Below are 25608 nucleotides of genomic sequence, written 5' to 3'. Positions count from 1 at the left end.
ACAGCCACCAGTATTATTTCCAATTAGGAAACTTACCAATGATCTCGTCTCAGGTTTTAACAGATTGCAAGGAGTTACCCCATATATCCTTTACACAGAAAATACCAGCATCCATGAAATTGTCCCACTATATGGATTTTCCTGCTATCTTAATGTCAGCATGGTGCCACAGAAAAGTACAAAATGAAGCAAAAACACCTCTTTAACCCTGACTAATTCTATCCATCCATCCATCCATCCATCCATCCATCCATCCATCCTTTCCATTTTGTCACATGCTTTGTAAGAGGGGGTGCCTATTTACAATGGACCTAACAAAAACATGTAGGAATACTTCAATAGCAAATCAGAAAGGTTTGACGGAGCATCTCATTCTTTTATAAATTGAGCGAATAATAGTTTTAACCTTTTAGACCCAGTATACCAAAACCACATTTTTCAACATGGATATGCATCTTTTTATGCCTTATTTTTTCTGTCCCAGATGTAATCAAAAATGGCGATTTGTGCTATACACATAGCAACACAGTGATGACCAAGTGTAGCAAATATCTTAAAATAAATAATACCTTGGGAAGAGGAACATCTTGACAGCCTGGATCCATCTTAAATTTAAACTATGCAACATCTACTCCAAGACCACCAATTATTAGACAACCCACATTCTGCCTCTCCACTGTCATCTTGAGAATAGTGCTTCTGTTCTACTCCTGGTGAGAAAAGGAGCATACAGACATTATTTCCTGGAGACTGATGATTATTGTAAAGCCTAATAACTGCTTCATAGATGCCAGTTTAGAATTTGTGCTTATATTTTGCTCCTGGTGAGAGAAGGAGCAAAATGCACTGATTCCTGACTGTTTCTGCTTGAGTACTGAGTGTCTGTGCTTGACCTTCCTGATTGTTCTGGTTGGTATTCAAGGCATCTACAAGGAAAAGGTTATAACAAGCCTACAGGCCCTTGCATCCTCTGGGAAAAGACTGTGGCTCCATCTTGGAATCAATGCTACTGTTTTTGCTTCTGGTGAAAGAAGGCGCAAAGAAGCACTGTATCCCAGCACAGTGAAGCTGTGTTTACACCAACACTAGTAGCAGCCAGGCTGTAGCCATTCAAGTGACTCCCCTCTATTCATCATTCTTGACAAAGTAATTCTTTCCTGACAAACTAATTCTTTCTTTTCCTTAAGTACTGCTTGATTTGCTTCTAACTTCATAATATCTTCCTAAATATTTCATCCATAAATTATCAGGGTCTATGTATTAGTTTCTCCTCATGTGTTTGGCAGTGCCCTGTATAGACACAGACACACTGAGTTGATATTTTTCCTGTAAAAGCACCATTGAAAGTTCACCAATACCAAGTCGCACACAGGACATCTAGTTTGCAGTGACAAGCACTGCACTCAGAGTTGCAAACCGGATACTCCTGACATTACTTTATATTCTCATTCCAACTCTCTAATCAATAAAAAAGGGTCTGTTGCCATGGATATGAACTTTCCCACTATCTCCATTGCCAACTTGGTGAATATGGGCATCCTGAGGCAATGCAGAAATTGCTTCATGTTTATTGGCAACCAGTTCATTCTGAAACAAACTGATATTGTATGTAAGAGATGTATTTACTCAATGTCTCTTGAGGCAAAGCTCTCACATAGAAGCTCTACTAATGTCAATAAGGTTGTCATTGGTACACACGCTGCACCCATCACACACAATACAAAGCAGACACATAGACCCACATATGTGAACTGCTTAAATGTAGCATTCTTCAAAGACCTCCTAGATGAAGTACACATAACATACACCCGCAGCAGCCCTGAATGCACTCTTTCAAAAAAACACCAATATCAAGACATACAGCCACATCTCATGGAGCCTCTACTTCTAAGCCCAAAAAGGAAACCACCACACAATCCAGCATTCTGCTCATTGGAGACTCAGTTGTGAGACCCACTGATGGCCCTCTCACCAGGCTGAGCAAGGAGAAAATCACGGTCCGTTGCTTATTAAGGGCCAGTATCCACCACATTACACACACACTCAGGTCAATGGACCACAAGTACCAGTATGATTCAGTTATAGTCCATGTGGATGTAAATGACCTGAGACATACTTCCCTAAACTATATAAAGAGAGACATAATGGAGCTTTTGGAATGTGTCCCAGGCTGGTATCAGCCTAGCACTGAGCAGCATTTTACCTTATCCAAGGATGATGCCACAATGTAAACAAAAGATGACTGACTTTAATAATTGGCTTAGTTATGGTGTCATTCTAAGAGGATGAAATATCTGTCAGCATGGAAGGAGATGGTCAACAAACTATGCTGCTTTACCAGGGATGGTCTGCACCTCGCCCCTCTTGGCTTTTGAATATTAGCTAAATCAATGTCTTCCCCCATAGTGCTTTTTTTTAGGCAATGCCAAACTGAAAGTACTTCTACATAGCAAATCAAAACCAAGAAAATCTAAAGGGATTACTGCTCAATGCTAGTAGTCTAAACAAAAAGCTCCACTCTGTAAAAGCTCTCTTCACCCTACAGAATGCTGACATCTATGCAGTCGCTGAGACATGGTTTAAAGCCGCAGATAGCATACCGACAATGCTAGGTTATAATGCCTTCCACACATTTAGACCAGCTACTCCACAGACAGGGACTAAAGGTGGAGGTGTTTCAATTTACATCAAAATAAATATACCTCAAGGCTGGTCAAACAGGATGATGGATTGAGCTTCTCAACATTCAAATCACCCTAGACAAAATCCAGTACCAATTCCTTGCATGCTATATGCTCCCTTCTATGACCAAGGAAAACCATAACATATATTTTAACTTATCGGACACACTCACCATCCAATCCAGTACCTTATTCTTGGAGAATTATATACAATACCTAACATACAGGCACAGAGATTACTGGCTTTTATAAACACAAATTTGCTGGACCAGACTGTCAGTAAGTACACCAACCAGGTTTGCAACCATAGTGGATCTGGTCCTCACTAATACGGCAGAGTACTGCACACCCCCAGTGTAATGTCTTCCCTGGTAAGGTCAGACTACAAAATGGTCTCCTTTGAAGGAAAAGTAAAACCTAGAGCACCAGCTAATCCTGGAATATTCAGGAACTATTCTAAGGCTAACTTCCTTCTATTAAGTAAAATTTCAAGCCTCTATAAAAGATGATAACACTGTTGCCTACAAAGAACTGTTCACAGAAACCCTATACAAGCATGTTAATAGCTGCAGAGAGGCAGCTGTACCAAACAGGAAGAAGTACCAGGACTAACTCAAAAAACAAGCTACCCTGGTGAAATCAAAACATCAATGCACTGCATAACAGGAGGAAGAAAATCATGGCAAAAATTAGGAGGTGCAGCACCCTGCAGGATAAAAGCCATCTCATCAAAATAAACAAACAACTCAGTGCAACCTCAAAGGTAATACAGAATTGTATGCAGAGCTTACTTTAAATGGAGCCGTCTATACTGAACCAGAAGATACAGCAAACCTACTGGCTGACAAATTTTACTCCAAATTTACCCCTCTCTCCCTCTCAACCTTCCCTCAGGAAATACCATCAAATATAATTCCCCCGGTCTTACTAGGAAACAGTTCCTTAATGCTCTCCAGACCATATCCCAGGATGCCTTCTAAATAGTGAAACATGACCTATCAGGCACTCTTCAGCTGTAGCCTCCAAACAGGCTTTGTGCCTCATGAATGGAGAACAGCAACAGTCATCTCTCTGCACAAAGGTGGGCCCTCTATAGACCTTGGAAACTACAGACCACAGTCTCATATGCAAAACCACGGAAAGAGTTATCATGGAAATGATCAATAATGACATGGGGAACCTTCAGATACTGGACCCAACCACTGGTGTCAGAGCCATGGACTTAAACTAAAAGCCAAAAATGCATAATAGTATCCTTCAGGAAGTCATCCACCCCTGGTAACTATTATATTGACAACACACCCCTAACAGCTGACCCAGTAGTTAGGGACTTGGGGACACACATAGACAGTAATCTAGCCTTTGACCGTTAGGTGTCTACAGTAGTAAGGAAATCATTCTGTTTTGCAACTTATAAACAAAGGTGTAGCATCTAGGTGCAAGGAAGTCATTGTTCCACTGTATTTGGCATTCATCAGGCCTTACATTGAGTACAATACACCTTTGGTACATACCTAACCAGGCATTTTCAGCAACTGGAATGTCCACAGAGGTTCCTCACTAAATGAATACATGGCATAAGTAACATGTTCTACTCAGACTGCCTCAAGGCCATATCTCTGTATTCTGTCTCCTTCAGGCTGTTGAGGGGAGGTCTATGCTGGCATACAAGGCATTGTCAGACCCCACTCTGATGGAACTCCTGCATATCCACAAAACAAACAGTACCAGAATTACCCATTCTAAAGACTCAAACCTTGCCTGTGATATAAATAGGACCTGCTGGACAGACAGGTATGTATACCAAAGACTACCCCTTCTTTGGAATAGGCCTCCCATCTATGTGAAGCAGAGTTCCTCCCTAATCCAATTCAAGTGTAACTTGGACAACTGTATGGGGAACAAGAAATGTATCCCTGGTTTGGCACCTATGTCTCTAATGGACACAGGCAGCCTGTAAATGGTTCATCTCCCTGGCCCCTGGTTGTAAATGTTTCATCTCTGAAGTCCCTGCTTACAGTTATCAAGGGTTTCAGAACTTGTCAGATTTGGGATGCATGGCTAGGCTTAAAAATGCCCTTGTGGTTGTTAGCCTAGTAAGTATCTATGAACCTATAAAGAATTGGAAATTGTTTTTTTTTTTTTTTTTGAGATTGTGCATTTCAAATAATCTGTTATAGGTCAAACATTACATTCATCATATTTCTGCATATCCATCCTTAGATTACTACCTAGGTATGTCACCTCATATGCTACCATAATTGATTGACTTGTAAGGGTCCATATATTTACTTGTTCATTGTGAGATAATGGGAAGAGAACAGTTTTTTGCTGATTTATGATAAGAACTGTTGTACTGACAAAGGTATCAAGCTAATCCAGGACAGGAGTGACCTGCACTGCAGGTTCATTAAGCCAGAGCACACAATCATTTGCAAACCAGGTTCCAAGCATATGTTTCTTCTTACCTGGCTTAATATGAAGGTGCCAAAATGTTAAGAGTAATTACCACTAGGATAAAAAATAAAGGAGACAGTGGGTACCTCTATCTGGTGCCCTGCCTAAAATGGCAGCTTTGTTGAGAATGGAGAGAAGAAGGATTTATACATCATGTCATAATTTAACCCATTCAATAAATTCCTGTGGAAATTTATAATCCCACATGAGCTCCCACATAAAAGGCCACCTGATGTTGTCAAAGGCTTTGTTTAAATCTATAAGCAAGTTTCTAGGACTTAAACCATTTGTTTGATACATCCATTGCAGATTTACCAACATTTGTAGTGCATTAAGGCCGCCTAAATGCTCCTTGATGAAACCCAAATGGTTAGATGGAATTATTTTGTCCATAACTGTTTCCAGCTTCATGTTCAATACTGAACTGCAAATATTCAAGTCAGTATTCAGCAATCATATTGTTCTGCAACTAGATGCAGTTAGGGGATCTTTATGGGGTTTATGTAACACTATAACAATGGCCTCCATGATCTTTCAAGGAAACTGTTTAAACAAGATAGCTCAGTTGAATGGATAATAAAGTGGGGACAAAGCGGCTTACCAAATTCCTTATAGAAGTCAATGTTCAGCCCGCCAAAACCAGCTACTTTGCATAAATGTCCCAGTTTCTTATATTGTAATAGGATTGATGAGTGATACCAGCATATTGGTCAGAACTTCTGAGAGTGTAATACTGATGATCGAACAGAAATCTCCCTCCCTTCCATTAGTCATTGTTTTTACCAGAAAAAAAGAATTCATCCATTGATTTCTGGTTTATTTTGTAGGGTTATACCTGCATAGAGCCTGCATTATTTTTGATGGCTGAGATGTGAAAATGATTTGCATGATTCTTACATTTACATACTATAATTGGTTTACTATCAAAATGTGGAAAATCAAAAAAATTTTCCATATTTTGATCAGATTCACTACCCGAATTTGGTAAAACAGAATAATCAAAATGTTGGATATGGTAACCAAGGAATCAAAATTTGAACATCAGAAGTTGCAGTGTCAAAAGTCCGTGTTACTGGTAACAAGCCCCCCTGCACCCTCAAGTGGGGGTCTGTGCTGCCCACAGCCCCTGCTAATTACATATTCCAACTCTGAAATTGCACTACAGTGAGGAAAGGGGTACATTTCCCAATCCCCACTGTAGTGCGATCTATAATCAGAACATCAATCACATATTAGCGAATGCAGACTACCATTTTCTAATGAGGATTTGAAGATTTCCAGATCGGCATTACAGAAACTGGAAGATATGCATTTGACCATCCCAGTTTCACGTTTCAGTTCCACATTTTGATAGTAAACCGCTATAATTTTATCCAAGGTTATACATGAGTCCCAGTGGAATAATCTGAATCTTTCTCATTTCTCATAGAAGTGTAAGTTCTGCAACTGCTTCAACTCTTGCTTTAAGACTTTTAATTTCTGCATGTTTTCCTGATCTGACCAATTGCTCAGTTTAAACTTAATCCCCCAGTGTTCCTAATGTCACAGTTAAGGTATCTAGTTTTGCAGCTATTGCCTTCTTGCACATTCCACAAACTCCTTTTGCAAACTCTCCACATTTTTGCTTAAACAGCTCCCATCCTGCAAAAACATTTGGACCTTGTGGGGGATATGTGCCCCAGAAGACTGCAGTTTTCTATAATAATAGGTCTCTCGACTCTACACTTCAATAATAACAGGTCTAACCTCTGCTGATATAATGGTTTATGAAGTAATTTCAGAGTGTAATAAGGCATAAGTGTAGAATGATCAAAGAGGGTTGCTGATTGAATCTTCACTGAGGAAACTAATGGAAACACTCATTTATTCACCTCCCAGAAATCCAACATACTTGCCACCCATGTTGCATAATATGTTTATTCCAATTAGGTCGAATTCAACATTCAACATTCTGCATGCATCCACCAGCTGGAAGTAATCAATAATATTGTCTTAATGCCTTGAAGCATTTGAAAAGGTGAAATTTTCCACTGGGAATTGTATCTGATAAAGGTCTCTGACAACACTGAAGTCCCCCTTCACGATCAAACCCCCAAGAGGTCCAGATTAGGTTTTTAACACATCATCCTCATTTGGGCCATATATTGGCTACAACCAGAAGGCACTGTGGAGCAATAACCTTAATAATTAGTCAGTGACCCGGATCATCTGTAAAGGACTATGCAATAGACCATTTTAGGTCCAGATTAATTAATATACCAACTTTTAATTTAGAAGAAGATGCACAAGATAAAATCTTTTAGTCCTTTCTATTTGATAGAGCTGAACATGCCTTCTCCCATTTTATTTTTATTACTAGCAGAAATATGACATGTGCATAGGGTTTGTACAGATGTTCAACAATGGCACATGCTTTGACAGCCAGATACAGCCCTTTTATTGTCCAGGTGGTAAATGAAATGTCATGTGGGCTCTGGGCCTTAATGCATACCACACTTCTACATGAACTAGCTGATTGATACGTGATAAATTATAAAATAATGTGCTATGGCACAACTAGCATTCGACCAAAGGGAATAAAATGACTAATAAACTGCAAACAGTGGAAATAACCACCGATATAGCTTTTTAAATAATTTCTGAATTATAATTGCTCTTGAACATATAATAGCAGCAACAGAAAGAGTATTTATTACCAGCTTACAACTCAGTGCAAGGTTCCCCATGTCTGTTTTAGGTGACATTGAAATAAATTAGTAACATGTATAACAAGAACAACTGACACAGAAATGTACACAAAGTGTGTTTACTGCCTGGGTTGATCTAAATAAATGACAGTATTAAGACAACAAACTCCTGATCTCTAATTACTAGCTAGATGGAAGAGCAAAATAACATATCGGCCTTACTGGCAGTGTGATACTACCCATTAATGATCTCCTATATAAAATCCACCTCGAGTCATGTCTGAAAAGAGGCTACTAGCCTACTGAGACTAACTATGTCAACAAAGAATAAATTTTAAAAAAAATAAAAAATTTAAAACTTCTTTATTTAAGTGGCTGGTGTCACTGGTAAGGATTCAAAGATCTGGGTCCCTGTCAATTGGAGTCCACCAAAATAGCCCATAATTGTTCCAGAACACTGACTTCCTAAATTGATATTTCAGAGTAGACTACACCATGTCTTCCTATATGGCCATCTCTTCATCTGCTCACATTTGGGCTAGATGTTCAAACTTGTTGTATCCTCAGATATGGCATGGGACTTGAGTTTCTTTTGCCAAGATGTGTGGCTGCATCTTGCCTTTTCCCCTCCTCTCTCACTGTGTCCTTAGATACGGCATGGGACTTGAGTTTCTTTTGCCAAGATGTGTGGCTGCATCTTGCCTTTTCCCTCCCCTTTCATCACCCATGCCTTTTTCTGCTAATGTGGTTTTCATGGAGAGGTAGATGTAGAGTGACTCACTTTTTCCCACTTTGCTGACTCTGGCCATTAATTTGAATGGCTTTTGTCTAGGCAAGTTAAGGACTACTAAGAGTCTGCAGATGTATTTGCACTTCCTACTGGGTAATAAATGTTTACCGTGCTGAGCCCTTAGTAATACAAAGTGTTGTAAGGAATTTAAGACATAGTCTGTATCCAAGATAATGGTACCACTTTAAAAGTGGTATAATTTGTTTCATTTTTAAATAGAGAGTCACACTGTAATCAGGAGAGAGTTTGATGAAGTGAAAATTTTATTTTAATTTTTAACCGTTTTCTCTAGCTATGATGAAGATCCCCTCCTGGTCATCACAGTCAAATCACTTAATGATAAAGTGTCCAGGGAAGTTGGTGTTCCTGTTCTTGTGGTTAATGAGATAGGTCCATTCAATGATTGGGAGATTTTCCATGTTCGGTAGAAGTCCCAACTGTTTCCTAATAAATATCATCAGGTACAAGCTCTCCCCATACTCAGGTAATCCTATAATTCTTAGATTATTACATCTTTGTTCTCTTCTTCAGGTCCTCTAATTTGAGTTCAAGCCTTTTGGTGCAGGTTCATAGCTCCTGAACTTAGTTTGGGTTTGTACATGAAGCACCCTTTAGATCTGCAAGCTCAGTTTTCTGCTGTGTGGAGTCCTCTTCTATATTAACTAATTTGGAATTATGAGAAGTGGAAGTCATCTTGATTTGCTGCACATCCATAGCTGTGGGTTTACTTAGCTCTGTAAGACAGCCAAGTGTCAATTTAATAGCTTTTAGATCTTCAACAGCAGCACACTTGGGTTATACCATCTTGCTTGAATCATTTCCTTGCAAAGGAAAATACATCCAGATCTGGATCATTGCAAAATGTTTGCATTAAAAAGATGTCAAATCCTATCTAAGATATCTGTTACCTTGATTTTAAATGTTGTAAGCCAGCATTATGTTGCAAAAACAGATTCTGGGGTTTTGAGCTGTGTTGCTTCCCCTGTCATGAACATTCCAAATTATGACCATGGTTTCCATATATCTGCATAAGCAATCACTCTTCTTTCATGCCTTACGGAATTTTTTTCTGTTTTTGCAGCCCTCTCATAACTTTGATAATCTTGTACAGGAGAACATGTATTCTTGCTAGTAATGGGCATTTCTTGTAAATTTGCAATGTAAGATTTATTGATTATAGTAATCTTTCAGTTTTTTTAATCCTGCTCTGTCTAAAGGTAGAAGCTGTATAGTTCCCATCCCTTCCTCTGCTTATCTTAATTTTACGTCAACTTGGAATAGTTTCAACTGATTATTAGATTGTGTGTGTGTGTGTGTGTGTGTGTGTGTGTGTGTGTGTGTGTGTGTGTATGTATATATATATATATACATGTGCTTCATCAAATCTTCTCATGTTTGCTAACTCTTGATTTAAATATTGATTGCACCATAAGTCTGACTCACTATTACAACTCAACAAATTAATGTTTTTTTATCATGAATTCTACTGAAATGTCAGTGCAATCTTCAGTTTCCAAAGAGTTTTAGTATTTTGAACTCTTGGAAATGTATACTGGGAGATGAGTGCCACTGTGTCAGTTCACCTTATTTTATATTCTTCTATCTATATTTTCTACTTCCTTTCACAGTTTTGGAACAATCCTGCTTGTAATGTAAAACAACTCAAGAACAATCCAGCTAAAATATTTACCAGGACAGTAAACACTATTTGTATCATTAATTATTATTGGTTTAAGGTTTGTAGTGAATGTATATATTGTTGAACTATAACATTGCTTTAAATGCGAGATTTTTAGTGTTTGTAATTTGCTTTTAGTTTTTAATTAACCTGAGTCACACAAATCTTATAAATATGAGATTAATTATCTACGTGTCAGTTCTGACTGCAGTTTTGAGATATGGAGAACAAAAGTACTTAACTGAAAGAATAAAGTGTACTGTTATCAACGTCAAAGGTGTTTTTCTTTTGTTGTAGTGCTTTCTCAGTTTTGATAGCGACTCCATTTTGTTTAAAAGGAAGGACTCTCTGTTTTAAGACTGTGTCCTTTTTCTAGATGAGTTGCTAATTCCATTTTAAATGTCATTCCTTCCCCTCTCAAGCTGTTCTTTCATATTTTTATTATTCTCCTTATCCCTTTTCTCGAAGTTTTCATGCTCCTCTGTCTAGTTCTGCACTTCTGTCCTTTCTGTGCTTCCAAGCATAACTTCTACCTCTCTTTTTTATTTACTTTCTTTTGCTGAATACCTTTTGGCCTTACACTATCTATTACATATATTTCTCTTTAACTCCTTCCTTCATATCTCTTTATTTCTTTTGGGCCTTTAAACCTTTACACTGTTTCAGAACTAGTTATCCCAGTATTAAGCTATGATCTACAGCCTTACATTTTATTTTATTTTTATTTTTACATTTAACTGGTTTATTCTGACTGGGCCAGAAAGTCCTTTTTCAGCGGAGACCCGAGGAGAAAAGCTCCAGGAAAGTAAGTAAAAAAATAATTATTCAAGTTGTAAGATACTTGACAGTACAAAAACAGAGAGAAATATACAATACAAATTTAATGCAACCAATACATTTTTGGATAATATTCCATCACCTGTATCTTCCATTTCCTCAGTTTTCTCAAGTTTTAGATATTTCACTTACTGAATGTCACCAATTTCATTTGTACCCCTGTCTTTTTCTAAAAACTACAAGAGATCAGTCCAAATAAAATCACTTTAACTAGCAGATCTAAGAAACTCTCTCTGACGCCTTCCCTGTTGGGGAAATCCTGCTCTGTCTAAAGGTGGAAGCTGTATAGTTCCCTGTATAGTACAAATTTGAACTCACTATGGTTAAATATTATTTAAAACTATTTATTATTATTTGGTCAGTTAGTCAGGTCAAACTCTTCATGACAACAATCACTTTAACATACCAGACCTGTCTGCTTACATCTGCTTCCGTGCTTGCAAATTCATATTCATTAGTTTAGTGATACCATTGAAACATCTTAATGATAATGATAATAATAATAATAATAATAATAATAATAATAATAATTAATAATAATAACACCCATTTGTTATACATTCCTATTTCAGGGGTGACCTGGGAACAATGTCTGGTTAAGTATCTTGATCAAGGTCAAACAGTAGATAAATGAGGGCTGAGGGAATCTAACCCTGTAACACAGGACCTATAGCTTACAACCTTAACCCTGTGCACCAACTACCAGTCTGCACCTTTATTCTTTTTAATAAAACTATACTAGACATGAGTTAACTTCTCCATCTAGTCCACCCCTCATTTAGAATAAGAGTTTAATTAACATCCTCCTTGTTATTATGTTATTAATATTAGTATTGTGTGTTCTGTCTTAGATTCATAGATTAGTACTAGGCTAACTGTCCTTGCGAGCCATTTTAAGCTTAGCCAATTATTCCCTGTGAGATTCAAACCCTGTACCTTGTGTTTGTAAGGCAAACACCTTAACCATTAGGCCATCCTCCCAACCCCTACAGTTTAGCTGAAACATCATGAAAGCATTTCTGGTAGTAGCTTAAAACCTGCTACTTCTCTCATTGTGATGGGCATTACCTTTCACACTTAATTTTTTGTGGATAATACATGATGTTGAAAGAGCCAAAAAATAGAAAGACAGATATTAAAAATTGTTTATCTTGCCCAAATACTAATGCTGACTATTTGACAAGGTAACATAATGATATCTTCCATGGTGACAATAACCAGGATTCATCTGCAAATATCAGATGATTAACTTGGGTCTGCAGCCTGGTAAGTCCCCTAAAGACAAGCTTGTATTTATTTAGTTTTCCCTGGCTCTTACCTTCTATGCCTATTCATTAAAAGTGTAGTATATGTATGTATGTTGGGTCCCTATGTTTTAACCAGTTAAAAATTACAGCGAAATAAAATTGCACACACACACACACACACACACACACACACACACACACACACACACACACACACAAACACACATCAGTGAAAGGAATACTGGCCTCCACTGACTTAATCTCCTTCATTAACCAAGGCTATCCCTCTAGCTTGCAGGATGCTATCTGAATATATGCCAAGGATGGTGTCAGCAGATACTTTAACCATGACGTCCAATGCTGAAGAAAGCATTAGGGCATGGTGAGGAAAATAACTAAAAGAAGCAGTAAAACTGAGGAGGAAGTGGTGCTGAGCTGTGAACTAGAATGCATTCCCACAAGATTACATGCATGCTACTTGGTCTTGCTGAACAGGACCGATATTCGGGTACAAGTTTTAAAAAGGGGCTTTGCTTTACTGTACCCTGAGGTCACCTTGTAAATGACTCCATTTCAGAAGGCCACATGAACTGCACACTTACAAGTAGACTATGTCCCAGAAAAGCACTACAATCATCCTCAAGAGGGGGGTTCCTTTCCCAGCTGTCAAATGAATATAGAACAATCATAGAAATGTTGCTATCATTATCCTTTGCTAATTCAGCTTAATTGTGCCAACGTACGGTGGTGTTTACTTTCATTTGCAATAAATGGGTAATCAATGAGTCAATGAATGAATGAAATGATGTTTTATCTGAAGAAGACTTAATGAAAAGCTATTTTTTCACAAACCTAGAGAAAAAAGTTTTCCTTCTATTAGAAAATATAATAGTTACACAGTTACTGAAATTAATAGTTTGTCTCATCAATGCTGTCAGGTAAAGCAGAACACTAGACAGATTGATTTATTTACTATAGTATAGTACATATTGAGAGAAAAACTATGGTTTTAAGTAGTGATGATTCAAGTTTCATTTGAACTTTAATGAAATAAGAATAAGAACATGAAAACATAGTCGCAGATTTATTTTGGCCCATAGAAATAGTTAGATTACCTTTTAATCTGTGACTCAGTATTTGCTCTAGTATGGCAGCAAAATTCACAAATTCAGGAGATGAGTCATCAATTGTTTCAAAGCAAGACCGGTCAATGAGGGTCTTCACTGAAAACCTGCAAGGAACATAAATGACAAGAACCATTAAAAGCACTACTTTCCCTTGCCAGACTAACAGAACAAAATACAGACTCAACAACATATTTAGCAAACAAGTGTTTCGAGCATCAAAAACATTTTCTGATGTTTTATGACATGAGCAACTGGTACAGGCAAACTGTAGAATATTTATGAGGTTCTGCTCTGAACTCCACAGGTGATAATGATTTTAGAAGTAAAAATGAAGCTGTTAAGAAGAGATAAAAGGATCTGATGGCTAAAGGTTTTTCACTTAATAACCTTAAACCTAAAGATGAAAACAGCTTATGTGACTTACATTTCTCTACATTTTCTACCATATGCAGGTCTTTTTTTATTTATTTTTTGTCTTTGTAGTCTATTGAAAGAAGAATATTTTCCCTTCATTAACTTAAAAGGATCTCTGGATATAGTTTAGCTGTCATACTAGTCTGACAAATATGCCTCTGAAACTACAATTAAAATCTGCTTACGTTTTGTAAGCAAACCATTTTGCTCATGTAAGAACAGAAAACATTACATTAAAATAACGATGTGTTCACTGCAGATTTGTGCCACAGTTGGTTCACTTACTAAAGCTAGATTATGATACAGTAACAGGAGTACAGCAAAGCATTTTGATTTGTACAATAGGCTTAAATACTGCTACCACAACCCAACAAAACTGCACTCTGTTCTGCAGTATATATGTATATCAAAAATATGCAACTAAAAAGGTATTGTCATAAAATTACATTGCTGCATCATACAATTTTATGATACATCTGAGTTCAATTTGTGTTCATTGTTACATTTGTCTGACAAATCTAAACAACTACCACTGCAAAAATTGATTTTTTTTCTGTTTGAAATTACTGCATTTAGTACAAAGACATAAAATATCTAAGGATGTAACTTGGTATATAATGCATCTCATATAATGGGCAGAAAGAGGTCTTCATATCCTATTTAGATAATACCTTATCAGTTAAAAATAAAATATCAAAAGTTTTATATTTCCTAAATTATTACATCTTGTGAAAATATACTTGATCACTTATTTACTGATTCATATGTGGAAGCTGTTAAGATGTCTTTGCAATTATTTTATTTTTGTTGATGTATGTGGATGGTTTAATTAATTAGTGTATATGTACTGTCACTGGAGGTAATAATGTTATTCCTAACTGAATTTTGCAAGTAGAAAAATAGGTTGAATAGACCAGGGATGTTCAAGATTCTGAATCTGAACAGGAAGATGCAGAGATGGATTCAAGGTTTTGTCCTCAGATTTCTTATTCAGACTCAGAAGAGATCTCAGTTTCTGATTCTAATTATGTGGGCTTCTCTTTCTCTGAGACTATTACTGCAATGTGCTAGTGTTTTCAGTAGGAGAACACTGAGGTTTCTCAGTCCCTCAAAAATACTAAGAGTTTTTCCAGAAAGAATTTCCAGAACTTACAACCATTCTTCCTGCCCTGTCTGCTTTAGAAGATGTGTGTCTTATTGCCTATAATTTTCCTGATGTCAGCCAGCTGTCCATAAAAGAGATAGGATGTATAAAGTTCTTCAGTCTATTAAATTTTTATACACTGTTCTGAAACCTGGCCCAGCAGCTATAGCCTTAGTTGAGCACTGCTGCTGCTAAGCACTTAGTTAATTCTAATCCTACTCTTTCTAATAAAAATGGAAAAATTATTGATAGGTATGGGGAAAGTCTATACTTCTGCACCTTTGGTGCAACTCTCTCTCAGGTTGGTGATTTCTAGAACTAGTACCTTTGATCCTCTGATTGCATCGTGCACTATCTATTCCAGGGTGTTTGTGTTAATAAAGTCCAGGAAACATTGTGCCTTTGAGTTTGAGGCAGTATACTGTTTCCTAGTCTACAGAAGGGTAGTTAAAGTCACCCATTAATAGGATATTTGGTTGGATGGTAAGTACCTCTAGTAGGTTTAGGTAAAATCAATAATTTTATGTTCACACTGTAGTATCATCCTTGTTGAAGGTAGAATGCTGCTCAGTGCAAGGTGTGTACCTGTCTGTGACACATATTCTGATAGATCTATTATGTCTCTTTTCATATACTCCAGTGAGGAATGTCTCAGGTCATTTACACCCACATGGTCTATGATAAAATCACTTCGGTACCTGGGGTGGAGTCACTTTAATACGTGCATGGCATTGTGGATCCTGGCTCCAGATAAGCGACTGTTATTTTCTCCTTGTGTAACCTACTGAGTGGGACATCCGTCTGTCACACAGTGGAGTCCCCAATGACAAGAGTATTATTTAAAGTATAGGCTTGCCTTATGGGATTTACTGTTGGGGGATCATTGGGTGTAGGCTTATGTGAGATGTTTGGTGTTTCTTTTCGCATGTGTTTTTGTGATTGCTGAGACAGCATTGTAGACATTAGGTGGATATGTAGGTCTTTGGGGTTTGGGAAGGTTTCTTTTAAATGCCTCATCATAAGAAAATCTGTGTGTGTGTGTGTGTGTGTGTGTGTGTGTGTGTGTGTGTGTGTGTGTGTGTGTGCGCGCACGCGTGTGCGCGCGTACATGTGTGAGTGAAGAGAGGTGTGTGTGAGGGATGTACTGTGGATAGTCTTGACAACCTCGTTTATATGTGAGATCTTTGCTCCAAGAAAGTTGTGCATTTACATGTTTAGAATACTGTGTTATTTTTTTAATGATTGAGTAGTTGTTTGAGAACATGAGACAATTGCTACATTGCCTTAGGATGCCCAAATCTATCAAGATGGCCACAAATTCATGCTGTTTAATCGTTATAATAGGGTGGGCTGTTTAAGATTAAGGATTGGGTTTTACCAGGGGTTTCTTAGGGTAGTTTCTGGGATTAAGTGCAAGATGTTATATAGCACTTGAATATGGTAGTGCTTTGTATATGCAAACTAGATTCTGGCCTTAAGGCAAGATGTTGTACAGTGCTAGGTTATGGTAGTGCTATTCCAGGCACAAGATAGCTGCTATTAGCTGATTTCCATGCAATACCATGCTGTTTAACAGGTTTTGGACTTAATCCTAACTTTATAGGGAAATTTTACTGTCTAGGCATTTGTTACTATATAGGGCACTGCCAACCACTGCTGCATGTTGGGCAACTTTGTACTATATAGGGCACTGCCAACCACTGCTGCATATTGGGCAACTTTTTACAAAGTCATTTGTTTTATAGCAGAGAAAATAGCTTGCAAACTGACTCCTATGCCCTTTAGACAATAAACCACCAGACTTTGAGTTCTGGAGTGCTTCTCAACTATAGACCACTAAGCTAAAATTCAAATTATCCTTGGCAGTATGTCATATGTCCTCACGATTGTCCCAAAGACAAAAAAACTCTTTAATTGACTAGCTAACAAAAAAAAAAAACCCTGAAAAAACTCCTGGGATATAAATTCTACATTTAACCCACTGATAGTTTTACTTACTATAGATCTGTCAGACTGTACTTTTTAAACTACATATTTACTTGTTTATTGTATATTTTTTATTGTATATTACTGCATATTACATATTTTTATCGTATCACAAGCATCTCTATCACTAGAAGCAATCCAAAAGTGGGACTAGATTATCCCTTTACACTAAAAGAGAATCTTTTTTTAACTATTGAAATGTGATAATATGACATGAGTTTTGTAGGATGATGGATCATTAATTCCAATTTTGTAAATTACAACTAAGCATACTACAATCTAAGTCTTTTGGAGGTTCCTATTTTATATGTGATCAATAATATAAAGAATTTGTTTGAAGAACTAATGTATCAGAGTTTCTAAGCATATACTGCCTACCACCCTACAAACAGAATGAGATTTCTTAAAAGGAAAACTTGTACTGGACAGACTTGTCCATGGTGATACCAGGCTTATACTATTCAGACAGAATTATCAAGAACTGTCACCACCCCATCTGATATCAGCTACAAATGGAAATGGAAACAGAGCCCCAAGAAAGCAAAAAAAAAAAAGTAATTTAAATAACTGAGCTAGATGAGTTCTGCTCAGGTAATGTTTATTTATCATCCTTTAACGCAGAAGTCAGCTGATTACACTACTAAAAGCTGAGAAAGGTTAGCTATAAATAAAAAAAAATTAGTTCCTGTAATAAGTTTATATGGGGAGAAGCAATGAAGGTTCAGGCTTGCACAGACGTATGGTAATTTTTTAAACTTATCACCAAAAGATTATCTAGATAGACTAAGAAGTCTGTTACACCTTTGCATTGTAACGTTGCAACGTTGTAACACATTGCACTTAAGTTACCTGGCACTTGCTCACTAAAGCAATTATATAAGTCAGCACTAAAAATTAAAAGCACTACACCCTCACTCCCCACTGGCCCTGGTTTTCAATTATTAAGAAATTCCCAATATTATTCTAGCATGTCCAAAGGTCAGTTGTCAATCTCCTCTCCGGTCCAGCTGGTGAATCTGGGAATCTTGAGGCAATGTTACAACTGCCTCATGTACACAGACAACCCTCTCCTCCTCCCAACAAATTCCAACACATGTGAGAGATGCAACCATATAGCCAAACTGGAGGCTAAGCTCTCTCAACTCAGTACTGGCATAACCAGTCAGGAGGAGAAGGAAACCATACTCACTACAATTCCAGTCTCACATAGACCTACCACGTTGCAACGTTACCTGTTACAAACCAAACACATAATCACACAAAAACATACTCGGAGGCTCTAAATAAAGATCTGCCGAAGCAGCAGAGACCTCCAAAGCAGACACCCAAGCAGCCGCTACCCCAAAACAAAACACGTGCAACACATATCTCACAAAGCCAGTGTGCCAAACAGTCACAGCCCTTAAGACTAAACAACACACCTGATACACTTGTAATAGGTGACTCTATCATCAGGCACACTGACGTCCCGCTCACCAGGCTGAACAAGGAGAGGGGTCACGGTGAGCAGCCTGTCGGGTGCTAGGATCCGCCACATAACACAAGCACTCGGGTCACTCCAAGGCAAGTACAAATATGACTCAGTCATTGTCCATGCTGGTGTGAATGACCTGAGACGTACCTCCCTGGACTACATGAAAAGAGACATAAAGGAGCTCTCTGAGCATGTAGCCCAGGCCGGTATGACCTGACCTTGAGTAGCATCTTACCCTCACCAAGAATGATGCCACAATATGAAGACAAGATGATCAATTTCAACAATTGGCTTAAGTACTGGTGTCATTCAAAGGGGATCAATGCCTGTCAGCTTGGGATGATATACTCGACAAGACACGATGCTTCGCTAGGGACGGCTTGCACCACCTGTCACCCCTGGGCTTTCGGATATTGGCAAAGGCTCTTGCTACCCCATAGTGCCTTTTTAGGCAAGGCTCAAAAGACAAACCCACCTCCATAGGTATCACAAGGATAAGAAACTAAGAGTAATGCTACTCAACGCCAGAAGTCTAAACCTCAAGATGCACTTTCGAAACTCTCCTTAGCATGGAGAACATCGATATCTGTGCAGTAACAGAAACCTGGTTCAGGGCTCCCGAGAGCACCCCAGCACTACCAGGTTATACCTCATACCATGCTTTTTAGCCCCAAAACTTGGACCGAACCACAAAAGGAGGGGGAGTATCAATATTCATCAAAGATACCCACACATCCAGGTTGGTGGCAAAGCACGAAGCATCAGAGACTATCCATGTGCAACTAACAGTGGGTAAAACTGCCTTCCAGTTTATAGCCTGCTACAGTCCACCCTCCCAAACCCAGGAACCCCACTCGGCCTTCCTGAGAACACTGGAAAATATGAAGGTCTCTCCAAACACCATTATATTGGGCGACTTCAACTACCCAAACATAGACTGGGAGCATTACTCTAGCTCCAACACCCTAGCCCAAAGGTTCCTAGAATTTATAAACTCAAATGCTATGGAACAACTTGTTACCACTCCCACAAGAGGGAAAACATACTGGACCTGATCATCACCAACATGGGGACTCTATGCTCCAGACCAGAAGTGTATCCCTCACTGGTAAGATCAGACCATAAACTAATCTCACTGGATATTCACATCCCGACCCCACCCCTGCCCAGAAAACCACAGTGAAAAACTTCTCTAAAGCAAATTTTACACTCCTCAAAACTGAGGTGGAATCCTTCAAAGCCCCGGCCTGTGGAAAATACAGCCCAGACCACAGATCCTTTATAAACGCATTCTATGAACACCTTCAGGAATGCATGGATCATGCGATCCCAAATAAAACCAAGACCCAATCCTCCAAGCAGACGCCCTGTCTGGTGGACCCCAGCCATAAACAAACTATACAATAGAAGGAGGAAGCTACTAAATGATAAAGCAAAATCCCAAAAGGAAGGCATCACTGATCAGTATTAGCAAAACTACGGGCACACATAAATTTTTTTCCTTTTTTTCCTCTGAAAAAAAAAAAAACCTTTAAATTTAACTGCAAAATGGGGGGCTTTTTATTTTTTTGTTTTCATTTTTAAAAGGGGTTTTTTTTGAGACATTCTGATCACAGGGGGAAATGATTTCTCAGTCCCTCAAAAATACTAAGAGTTTTTCCAGAAAGATTTTCCAGAACTTACATCCATTCTTCCTGCCCTGTCTGCTTTAGAAGATGTGTGTCTTATTGCCTATAATTTTCCTGATGTCAGCCAGCTGTCCATAAAAGAGATAGGATGTATAAAGTTCTTCAGTCTATTAAATTTTTATACACTGTTCTGAAACCTGGCCCAGCAGCTATAGCCTTAGTTGAGCTCTGCTGCTGCTAAGCACTTAGTTAATTCTAATCCTACTCTTTCTAATAAAAATGGAAAAATTATTGATAGGTATGGGGAAAGTCTATACTTCTGCAGCTTTGGTGCAACTCTCTCTCAGGTTGGTGATTTCTAGAACTAGTACCTTTGATCCTCTGATTGCATCGTGCACTATCTATTCCAGGGTGTTTGTGTTAATAAAGTCCAGGAAACATTGTGCCTTTGAGTTTGAGGCAGCATACTGTTTCCTAGTCTACAGTCACCCATTAATAGGATATTTGGTTGGATGGTAAGTACCTCTAGTAGGTTTAGGTAAAATCAATAATTTTATGTTCACACTGTAATATCATCCTTGTTGAAGGTAGAATGCTGCTCAGTGCAAGTTGTGTACCTGTCTGTGACACATATTCTGATAGATCTATTATGTCTCTTTTCATATACTCCAGTGAGGAATGTCTCAGGTCATTTACACCCACATGGTCTATGATAGAATCACTTCGGTACCTGGGGTGGAGTCACTTTAATACATGCATGGTATTGTGGATCCTGGCTCCAGATAAGCGACTGTTATTTTCTCCTTGTGTAACCTACTGAGTGGGACATCCGTGTGTCACACAGTGGAGTCCCCAATGACAAGAGTATTACTTAAAGTATAGGCTTGCCTTATGGGATTTACTGTTGGGGGATCATTGGGTGTAGGCTTATGTGAGATGTTTGGTGTTTCTTTTCGCATGTGTTTTTGTGATTGCTGAGACAGCATTGTAGACATTAGGTGGATATGTAGGTCTTTGGGGTTTGGGAAGGTTTCTTTTAAATGCCTCATCATAAGAAAATCTGTGTGTGTGTGTGTGTGTGTGTGTGTGTGTGTGTGTGTGTGTGTGTGTGTGCACGCACGCATGTGCGCGTACATGTGTGAGTGAAGAGAGGTGTGTGTGAGGGATGTACTGTGGATAGTCTTGACAACCTCGTTTATATGTGAGATCTTTACTCCAAGAAAGTTGTGCATTTACATGTTTAGAATACTGTGTTATTTTTTTAATGATTGAGTTGTTGTTTGAGAACATGAGACAATTGCTACATTGCCTTAGGATGCCCAAATCTATCAAGATGGCCACAAATTCATGCTGTTTAATCGTTATAATAGGGTGGGCTGTTTAAGATTAAGGATTGGGTTTTACCAGGAGTTTCTTAGAGTAGTTTCTGGGATTAAGTGCAAGATGTTATATAGCACTTGAATATGGTAGTGCTTTGTATATGCAAACTAGATTCTGGCCTTAAGGCAAGATGTTGTACAGTGCTAGGTTATGATAGTGCTATTCCAGGCACAAGATAGCTGCTATTAGCTGATTTCCATGCAATACCATGCTGTTTAACAGGGTTTGGACTTAATCCTAACTTTATAGGAGAAATTTTACTGTGTAAGCGTTTGCTTCTATACAGGGCACTGCTAACCACTGCTGCATGTTGGGCAACTTTGTACTATATAGGGCACTGCCAACCACTGCTGCATATTGGGCAACTTTGTACAAAGTCATTTGTTTTATAGCAGAGAAAATAGCTTACAAACTGACTCCTATGCCCTTTAGACAATAAACCACCAGACTTTGAGTTCTGGAGTGCTTCTCAACTATAGACCACTAAGCTAAAATTAAAATTATCCTTGGCAGTATGTCATATGTCCTCACGATTGTCTCAAAGACAAAAAAACTCTTTAATTGACTAGCTAACAAAAAAAAAAAACCCTGAAAAAACTCCTGGGATATAAATTCTACATTTAACCCACTGATAGTTTTACTTACTATAGATCTGTCAGACTGTACTTTTTAAACTACATATTTACTTGTTTATTGTATATTTTTTACTGTATATTACTGCATATTACATATTTTTATCGTATCACAAGCATCTCTATCACTAGAAGCAATCCAAAAGTGGGACTAGATTATCCCTTTACACTAAAAGAGAATCTTTTTTTAACTATTGAAATGTGATAATATGACATGAGTTTTGTAGAATGATGGATCATTAATTCCAATTTTGTAAATTACAACTAAGCATACTACAATCTAAGTCTTTTGGAGGTTCCTATTTTATATGTGATCAATAATATAAAGAATTTGTTTGAAGAATTAATGTATCAGAGTTTCTAAGCATATACTGCCTACCACCCTACAAACAGAATGAGATTTCTTAAAAGGAAAACTTGTACTGGACAGACTTGTCCATGGTGATACCAGGCTTATACTATTCAGACAGAATTATCAAGAACTGTCACCACCCCATCTGATATCAGCTACAAATGGAAATGGAAACGGAGCCCCAAGAAAGCAAAAAAAAAAAGTAATTTAAATAACTGAACTAGATGAGTTCTGCTCAGGTAATGTTTATTTATCATCCTTTAACACAGAAGTCAGCTGATTACACTACTAAAAGCTGAGAAAGGTTAGCTATAAATAAAAAAAAATTAGTTCCTGTAATAAGTTTATATGGGGAGAAGCAATGAAGGTTCAGGCTTGCACAGACATATGGTAATTTTTTAAACTTATCACCCAAAGATTAACTAGATAGACTAAGAAGTCTGTTACACCTCATGGAGAAGTGGATGGACAGAGTCAGATGTATGTAACTTAAAACAAAGCATTGAAATGTTTTTCTAATGATTTATGTAAGTATAACTGACATGATACATTCATTTATCCAGTTCTATTGACTTTGAGGGGTATAAAGCACAAACTATGCCCTAGTGGCCCATTTTCAATTAGTGGTTCAGGCACCTACTGGAGCTGACATATGTGATGGAAGAGTGACAGGGTTTAAACCTACTTGCCTCTCTTTATGGAAGAGGAAAGGCATGTGCTTCCTTCAGTTGAATCCTCTGTAGAGAGAGGGGATCACATGGAAGTGCTTGTGACATCATCATCACACACACAGGTGTGGCATACATTGCAAAGGATGACCTCGTGTCAAACCCATGCATGCATGGGAGTCAGGAATTAAAGAGAAACTCAAATCCTCCTCAGTGACAGCACCACTTCTAATGTGCTTACCCACCCAAGTGAATGAATGAATGAATGAGTCAGAGGGCTTTCATCCCGGAGGATATGTCAGTACAGGGTCTAGGGGGGTAAGTTAGATGGTCAGAGGAAGACTGTAGGAATATAGTCCAGCTTTTAGGAATAATTGCTCAACCTGCTGTAGACTATGACAAAATAACTTGAATGTGCAGAAGCTAGAACTACAGTGACATTTTCATTTCTTCTTTTTGATGTATTTTTATAAGTGTTCAACTGCCAGCGCATATATATTTCCAAACTTCTATAGAACTGCCAAGAAAAGCTGATATCCCTACCATCTGTTTAAATTTTTATTTCCCACTATCTAGTTACCATCATCATTCTTGCATGCATTCCCCAATGGGAGAAGAGATAATCATGGGATTTCATCATCCAGGCATCTGTCACGGATTTTTGTTTTAATCCTAGCCCCTTCCTGCAGCAGCTGATGTGCATGCTTGCAGATCTGAGTGCCTATAGTGCCTTCCCTTGTGGGCAAGAACGTTTTTGTACATGTCCCACAAAAGCAAAAATGTAAACAAGGCTTGTTTGAAATATGCTTATATCCCAGCCTATCTGTTATATACCATGCACCATTCTCTCTACTAGATGCTGGCATTTCAAAAAGTTGGCTGTCTTACTTCCTTCAGTATGGGTCATCTACCACAACATGCCCAATTCCTACCTTCTACCACCTAGTTCCCCAAATCACCTAGTATATTAATTGATCATAGGTTATTTAGGTCATAATCAGGGCTTCATCTTAATATGCTCAGAGCTGAGCATATCTCTGTTACTGCTTAGCAGTTTTAGTCCAGATTCTTAGGCCATCCTCTAAGGACCCTGAAGTCTAGCATTCTCATTCCATCATTATACAATTATTTAATGAAGCATAACATTAATATCTCTGCGCAAAATTACCTTTCAGGACATAGTTGCATAAAGTACAAATACTGCATAATAGCAGTGTGTGTTAATAGGGACTTAGTTATGCCTGGCCTGGTTTGCTTCAGGCACCAAATTCTTATTCCAGGTGTGATTAAATCCTACAGTGAACACACGCTCCAAGTATTAATTATTCCTATTACATATATTTTTTAGTAAGTTAAATAAAATGTGAGCTATTTTTGTTATCTTGGTTTGTATACATGATCTCTTTTACATAATAAAGCAGAATGCTACAATTAGTACATTTTTATGCTTTAATGCCTTTTGTCTTCAGTTATTAGGTTGCTATGTGTTTTTTTTTTTACTTTTTGTAGCCTCTTTTCTCTATTTCCTCCTCTGTAAGTGGGTCTATGATATACATACAGAGTAGTCATGACGAACAACCAAACAATGTTATCATCCAAGCCACTGAAGACGATGGAACCAATAAATAAATGCTCTTTTATTAAACACATAAAAAGGTTTTTGATGTATGTTAATATATCAAAATATGTAACTATTATGTGATACATTAACATACATAAAAAATCTTTTTATGTTGTTGTTTTTATGTAAAATATCACATGATAAAGGAGTGTAATTGGTTATGTGCCTTACAGAATGCGAATATAGAAAGGGTGAATGGTTTGGGATACATTGTTTTGATGAAGTTCCAACTATTGTGAATGAAAACGCTTAACCTATTGCGTTTAATAAAAGATCATTTATTCATTGCTTCCATCATCTTCAGTAGCTTGGCTGACAATATTGTTTGGTTATATATAGATAGATATAGATATAGATATAGATATAGGTTTACTATCATAACCTGGAAATGTACAAGTCAGGTAACGGAACATCGAAAGTAGCCTTTCAAAGAGGCTAAACATTGAAAGTTACCATACCAAACCTTGAATATCAATGTCTGGACGACACATGCAGGTCAACGAGCACATTTTCAAAACGGCGAATATCGAACTCTCGACATTACCATAGTTCAAGATGGGGACTGAAAAATGCTTTCATTTTCAGTATTTAAGTACAACGATGTGATGACTCCACCGAGTACGTTTCCAGGTTATGACAGTAAACCTATATAACTATATATATATATATATATATATATATATATATATATATATATATATATATATATATATATATATATATGTATAATATATATATATATATATATATATATATATATATATATATATATATATATACACACACAAATTTGGCCTGTTAAGGA

The 25608-nt window shown here is 37.7% G+C and overlaps 1 protein-coding gene across 2 annotated transcripts in view; it reads right to left on the bottom strand.

Annotated features, from left to right (window-relative positions):
• The window catches only part of RUNDC3B (RUN domain containing 3B), a 2404839-nt gene that overhangs the window by 1558693 nt on the left and 820538 nt on the right, over positions 1 to 25608 (bottom strand). For both annotated transcript variants that reach the window (XM_044067523.1, XM_044067522.1), the window contains exon 2: positions 13493 to 13608. In XM_044067523.1, the coding sequence (XP_043923458.1) occupies positions 13493 to 13608 (116 nt within the window). The remainder of the gene's footprint in view (positions 1 to 13492; positions 13609 to 25608) is intronic.

Source organism: Protopterus annectens, chromosome 3.part1, assembly GCF_019279795.1.
Source record: "Protopterus annectens isolate FY-2018-M chromosome 3.part1, PAN1.0, whole genome shotgun sequence".
In the NCBI taxonomy this organism is placed as follows: domain Eukaryota; kingdom Metazoa; phylum Chordata; order Ceratodontiformes; family Protopteridae; genus Protopterus; species Protopterus annectens.
The sequence above is the reverse complement of the archived record's forward strand: the minus strand, read 5'-3'. Positions and strand labels throughout refer to the sequence as shown.